A 7,523-nucleotide genomic window follows, 5' to 3' on the forward strand; every position below is an offset into this window, starting at 1 on the left:
GGAAGTAGATACTTCTCGGGTAATTCTCGATTTCAGACGAGGCGAATTCGGATAGGGCATCGGCCATAGTGTTCTCCTCTCTCGGAACGTGTTCTGCGTACCATTCATCAAACTGAGTCAGTATTCTCTTCATGACTCTCAGGTACTTGGCCATAGTATCATCTTTGGCCTCAAACTCTCCATTGACTTGAGCAACTACAAGTCTTGAGTCTTCATAGATCTTAAGGTTTTTGTCCCTCGCGGCTCTAGCCAAGCCTAATCCCGATATCAATGCTTCGTATTCTGCTTTGTTATTCGTAGTTTGGAAGTCCAACTTCAAAGCATACTCAATCATGAACCCTTCGGGGCTTTACAAGACTAGGCCCGCATCACTAGATTTTATTTTGGACGCTCCGTCAAAATGGAGAACACAATACTCTTTTAGAGTCGCACCTTCATCTTTCTCTTTCTCTCCTCTTTCTGGGGTTACTATCTCTTGCCCCCCGACTTCTTGGTTGCTAATGGTGCATTCGACCATGAAGTCTGCTAAGGCCTGAGCCTTTATGGTTTTTCGAGGCTTAAACTTGATATCGAATTCTCCTAACTTAATCGCCCATTTGATGAGCCTTCCACTGGCCTTCGGGCTATGAAGAATGTTTCTCAATGTTTGGTCTGTCAGGACTTCGATCTTATGTGCCTGGAAGTATGACTTTAACTTCCTGGAGGCTGTGATTAGGGCAATTTCAAATTTCTCAGTGGTAGAGTAATTCAACTCTGCTCCATAGAGCACCTTCCTTACATAGTAGACAGGTTTCTGGAGTTTCTGTTTTTCCTTTATCAGTACTGCACTCACGGCTTGTCCAGATACCGCGAGGTATAAATAAAGGGTGTCTTCCGGACTAGGTTTGTCCAACAATGAGGCCTCAGTCATGTACTTATTCATCTTCTCAAAGGCCTCTTGTGTCTCATTTTTCCATTCAAAATTCTTTACATTTTTAAGGGTTTTGAAAAAGGGCAGAAATTTATCTCCAGACTTGGAGATGAACCTCCTTAAAGCTGCGATTTTTCCGGTTAGCTTTTGAACGTCCTTGATGGAGCGTGGTGGCTCCATGTCTATGATGGATTTGATCTTATCAAGGTTGGCCTCGATTCCCCCTCCTTGAGACCATGTGACCCAAAAATTTTCCAGACCCAACACTAAAAGCACACTTGGTGGGGTTTAACATCATCTTGTGGTGTCTCAGCACTTCGAATGCCTCTCTGAGGTGATTAATATGATCTGCCTTGGCTAGGATTTTGACTAACATGTCATCAACATAGACTTCCATGGTCTTCCCAATTAGATGGGAAAATATCTTATTTACCAATCTTTGGTAAGTAGCTCCTGCATTCTTAAGTCCAAAAGTCATAACAAGATAACGAAAGACACCAAAGTCAGTTATGAAAGATACCTTGGGTGTCATCTTTGTGCATTTTGATCTGATTATAACCACTAAAACCATCGGTGAAACTCAGTATCTCGTGCCCAGTGGTGGCATCGATCAGGGTATCAATCCTTGGTAGGGGTAGCAGTTCTTAGGACAAGCATCATTCAAGTCATTGAAGTCAATGCACATCTTCCACTTCCTATTGGCCTTCTTGACCATTACGGGGTTGGCCAACCACACAAGGAATTGTACTTCCTCAATGAACCCAGCTTCTAGGAGCTTATCGACCTCCTGTTTAATGGCTTTCAACCTGTTAGGGCCATAAGTTCTCTTCTTCTGCATCACGGCCTTCCGAGTTGGATCAATGTTCAGCTTATGAGTTATAATGTCAGGGTCAATCCTAGGCATATTAGCTGCCGTCCAAGCAAACACATCACTTTTCTTCAGTAAGAAAGTTGTCAACTGGCCTTCAAGGGCTTTTCCAAAGATGCTCCAATATACGTGACCTTCTCCGGATCTAAGGAGTCTAGGGGAATTGGGACTAAGTCCTCTGCTGGTTTCCCTCAAAGTTCTTCATTCCCACAGACATCCATGTCTTCATGGGAGGACCTGCCCCCTCAGTTCTATCGGGCCTAAGTGTTGCAACATAGCAACTGTGGGCCATTTTCTGATCTCCCTTTGCCTCTCTAACATCATTCCCAGTCGGGAACTTCAGCACCATGTGGTAGGTTGAGGGAACGGCCTTGAACGCATGGATTCCTGTTATCCCCATGATAGCGTTGTAGGTAGAGGCTGCCTTAACAACCTGAAAGTTTAACATTTGCGTGGCCTTCCTGGGCTCTTCCCCAATAGTTACGGGAAGTTGTATTGCTCCTTCGACTTGGTATTCCACTTGATTAAACCCGTAGGCGGGTGTGTCGGATGGAGTCAGTTGGAAATCATTATAGTCCATCCTTAAGAACGTGTCATGAAAAAGAATATCCATGAAAGCTCCATTGTCCACTAGGACCCTCATGACAGAACAATTTCCAATAATTAGTGTGATAACTAAAGCATCATCCTGAGGAAATTTCAAACCTTTAAGGTCTGGGTCACCGAACTCAAGCGCCATCTCCGACTATACTCATTACTTCTCTCGCATAAATATTTCAAAATTTCCTTGTAGTCCCAGATGCTATAGGACCTCCTGAGATTATATTGATTACTGGCCCTCGGGGATGTGGGTTGCGATCGTTGTCGTTACCCCTTCGATCATCATCTCTTCGATCATTATCTTTTTTTTGGCCTCCAGCCTCTTCACCCTTGGTGAAACGTCCGAACTTTCCTCTTCGGATCAAATACTCAATCTCATCCTTGAGTTGCCTACAATCATCGGTTTTGTGACCAACATCTTTATGGTACCTACAATACTTGTTCTTGTCTCTTTTCCCGGGGTCTCCCCTTAGTGGTTTCGACCATTTGAACTCTTTGTTTTTCTCAATTTTCATAAGGATTTAACTCCTTAGAGCGTTTAACCTTGCATATTCAGTGAACCTTGGTTGCTGATTTTTTTAAAAGAGGGGTCAGAGCTTTATCCAATGCGATGATACTGGTCCTTGGCATCATCTCCTGATCCGTCTTCCACTTCTTGTTTCCTACAAGATCATTACCAACCAACGTCTTCTTCATAATTTCCGCCAGCTTGATATACTTTTCGGCCATATCCTGAAGTTGCAGGATGCTTTCAGGAGGGCGTTTGGCCAGGGACATCTTAAAGAACTCGTATCTAGTCCCTCGCTGTAGGGCTATCATAGTTACCTTTTCGTCAAGGTCCGGGACCTTCAGGGCCTCCTTCGTGAATTGGTTTAGGTAGTCTCTAAGGAACTCTTTTGCTCTTTAAAATATGCCCATGAGAGAAGCCGAACTCTTCTCGTGTACTCTACCACTAATAAACTGCTTATTGAAAGCTTGGCTCAAATCCTTGAAGGATCCAATCGAGTTTGGGGGTAGACGGCTATACCACATTTGAGCCATACCCGACAAGGTTTGGAGAAATGCCCAACACTTGATAGCGTCGTTCACGGGCTGTAGCTATTGGGTTTCGAGGCATAAAACACAATGAAAATAATAAATAAAACCGTAAAAACAGAATAAACCGAAACCCACAGCAAGATATATGCGAAAAATAATATTGGGTCTATTGGATCACTGTGAAAATTACTTATGACACAACAGACATGTAGAATCTCATATTGGGTCTATCCAGCACCATGTATATTTACATATGCCTGTGTTTTCGACTTTAGTATCACTATACCTATTATCAATGAGATGTGATCATCAGTCAACAAACACACTAGTCTTAATCCATTATTATTGGCCCTTAATAATAATACTCAACTAGGGATATTTGGGAATATCGATACTATACACATAATCTCATTTATAAGTCACGTACTTAGAGATGTAGAATTCATATCATATTCCAAGGATATTTATTAATCTATCACAGTAAATTAAGACCTAATAAATTATCTAAAAGAATAATCGATAGAACATAAATATTAATAATCTAAATGTCATAAACAAAATATAATAGTGTTTTCTCTAGGTCACAAACACTAACTATCTCCCACTTACACTAGAGCCAATCACCCATGTATTTAATACCCATGGAACTAGTATGACCTTCGTGCTTCTGTTGCGACAAAGCCTTAGTCAGTGGGTCTGCAACATTATCATCAGTATGCACTTTACATATATGTATATCTCTTATCTCATTAATCTCTCGAAGAAGGTGATATTTCTAAGTATATGCTTTGCTCTGGAATGGGCACTTGGTTCTTTAGTCTGTGCAATGGCTCCATTGTTATCGCAATAGAGATCAACTGGATCTACGGTCGATGGAAACACACAAAGTCCCGTTATGAATTTCCGCATCCAAATAGCATCTTTGGCTGCTTCACTAGCAGCAATATACTCAGCTTCCATTGTAGAATCAGCTATTATCTCTTGCTTTGAACTCTTCCAGCTTACAACACCTCCATTAAGGCAAAACACAAAACCTGACTGAGATACTGAATTATCTTTGTCTATCTGGAAGCTAGCATCAGTGTAACCCTTTACAACTAGCTTCTCATCTCCTCCATACACCAAAAATGAATCTATAGTCCTCTTTAAATACTTAAGATTATTCTTGACAACTGTCCAGTGATCCTCACCTAGATTAGACTGGTATCTACTCGTCATGCTCAAGGCATACGAAACATCAGGACGAGTACATATCATCGCATGCATTATAGATCCAATTGTCGAAGTATATGGAACTTTTCTCATAAGGCCCTTATCATCTAATGATTTAGGGCAGTTATCTTCTGAGATCACTATCCCCTGAGACATTGAGACATATCCTCTTTTTGCCTCTTGCATCCCAAAATTATGCAATACCTTGTCAATGTATGTACTCTGACTTAGGCCGATTAATCTCCTTGATCTATCTTTATAGATCTTGATCCCTAATATATAGGTGGCATCGCCTAAGTCCTTCATCAAGAAACTATTTCCCAACCAAGTCTTAACAGCCTGTAGAGAAGGTATGTCATTCCCTATTAGTAATATGTCATCTACATATAGTACTAGGAATGTCACATGGCTCCCACTAACCGTCTTGTAAACACATGCTTCATCTTCATTTTGAATAAAGCCGAACTCTTTGACTGTTTCATCAAAACGTCGATTCCATCTCCTTGAGGCTTGCTTCAATCCATAAATAGATCGAAGCAACTTATAAACTATCTTAGCAAACTTTGGATCGACAAAACCCTCAGGTTGTATCATATAAACATCCTCTTCAAGGCTCCTATTTAAGAAATCGGTTTTGAAATCCATTTTCCAAATCTCATAGTCGTAGTAAGGAGCTATTGCTAGCAAAATCCTGATAGACTTGAACATAGCAACTGGTGAAAAAGTCTCATCATAACATATACCATGTATTTGTTTGAAACCTTTTTCTACTAGTCGCGCCTTATAGATCTTTACATTACCATCCATGTCAGTTTTCTTCTTGAAAACCCACTTAGGTTTTACCCTTTCACATGGATCAACTAAAGTCCATACTTTATTTTGATATATGAATTCCATCTCAGATTTCAAGGCCTCTAGCCATCTCTCGGAGTCTGGACTGTTCATATCTTCTTGGTAGATAAGAGGCCCATCATTGTATATGTGCATCACATCATCATCTTGAGTCAAGAAAAATCCATAAGATCTCTCTGGCTCATGACGAGCCCTACTAGATCTACGAACAACCTGTATTTCCGGAACAAGAACATCTTGATTTACATCCTGCTCACTTTCCAACTTTGGTTTAATATTATTTTGTACATCTCGGTCTTCATCAAGATCTATAGTCTTCCCACTATTTTTCTTGGAAAGTAACTCTCTTTCAAGAAATATAGCGGTCCGAGCAACAAACACTTTGTTCTCAGTAGGATTATAGAAGCTATACCCTTTTGTTTCCTCGGGATATCCCACATGTTGTGCATATGTTGTGTACTTGATGATTTCATAAAGAAAACATCTAAGTGGATTTTACTTAGTGAAATAATGTAGCACTCGACGGATAAGAATTATAGTCTCGACGGATAACTCATTGCAGTCCCGACGGATAACTCATCAGAGTCCCGACGGATGTTAACTTATTATCCATCGAGTGAGTAGCTTATGTAATAATAAGTACGTAGCACGGTTATGTATGCACCTTTGTATAGAATCTGTAGTAGCATACAAGTCATGTTGACTTTAACTAGATATGCAGAATAGGTTGATTAATTGTACATAAATGATGTCTTGTAATTCTGTATAAGTGAAATGAAGTCATATGCTTGATTGCTACCCGACGGATAACCTACAAAGCAACCGACGGATGATCAACAACCCGACAGATGATCATGTACTCAACTAATAAAGAATTCAAACAGCAGTTGAACAGTGAAAGCTGAGCACAGCCGTCGAGATGTATACAAATCTACTGTGGAAGCCTATTAACCGGGTAATAGAGGACGAAAAGCAGCAAAACTTAAGACTGATAGTTTTTATATTTTTTCAGTCTTTTTGACTTTGTAATCTTGGTGATATATAAACCAAGAATGTAGCAAATAGAAAAAGATAGCTGAGAAACATTAAAACAGAGAAATCTTTTTAAGCAAAATCTTTAGCATTTCCCTGTATTCTCAACAGTTCAATTTGTAAGCAGCTGTGAGCATTCTTGCACACAGAGTCCTCTCGATATATAATATATATCTCTGGTGGAATTGTTTAAATCCACCAGAAAGTTTTTAAAGACTCTTGTTTTTAATTACTTATGTTTTGATTCAATTAAGTTTCTATTCCGCATTGTGCTGATCAAAACATTATATCTATATTCGAGTTGAACATTTTTATTTCGAGAAAAAGGTTCAAGAATTCCATTCAACCCCCCTTCTGTAATTCTTGCTATATTGTTAAAGGGACTAACAATTGGTATCAGAGCAAGCTCTTAATCTACAAAAAATTTAAAGATCAAAACAATTCAGCAAGATGAACAAGAAAGACGTTGGAGTCAAGATTCCTTTTCTTGATAAAGATAATTACCATCATTGGAAGGTAAAGATGCATCTTCATATGCTTTCTCAAGATGAGGCCTATGTGGACTGCATAGAAAGAGGTCCTCATGTTCCAATGAGAGCTGCAACAGGAAACGAGCCATCTGTTCCCAAACCAAGGCATGAATGGTTTGATCCTGACATTGAACAAGTCAGGAAGGATAAAAAGGCCATGAACATTCTGTTCAATGGAGTTGATGCAGATATGTTTGACAACATTATAAACTGCAAAACTGCCAAGGAAGTCTGGGATACTATACAGATAATCTGTGATGGCACTGAGCAAGTTAGAGAAAATAAAATGCAGCTCTTGATTCAGCAATATGAGCATTTTCACAATGAGGAAAGTGAGTCACTCACTGACATTTTAATTGATTTCAAAAACTACTAAATGCTCTTAAGTTGCATGGAAAAGTCTATCAGACTAAAGACTCTAATCTGAAATTTCTCAGATCTCTTCCAAAGGAATGGAAACCAATGACAGTCTCATTGAGAA

General features: G+C 39.7%; 1 protein-coding gene across 1 annotated transcript; it reads right to left on the bottom strand.

The window, feature by feature from the left end:
* Nucleotides 1-1,947: 1,947 nt before the first annotated feature.
* On the bottom strand, nucleotides 1,948-2,517 carry LOC141691314 (uncharacterized). Its single transcript, XM_074496046.1, has one exon. The coding sequence runs from the start codon at nucleotides 2,515-2,517 to the stop codon at nucleotides 1,948-1,950; it is 570 nt and encodes a 189-aa protein (XP_074352147.1).
* Between the last annotated feature and the right edge of the window lie 5,006 nt (nucleotides 2,518-7,523).

This window comes from Apium graveolens, chromosome 10, assembly GCF_009905375.1.
Source record: "Apium graveolens cultivar Ventura chromosome 10, ASM990537v1, whole genome shotgun sequence".
In the NCBI taxonomy this organism is placed as follows: Eukaryota; Viridiplantae; Streptophyta; class Magnoliopsida; order Apiales; family Apiaceae; genus Apium; species Apium graveolens.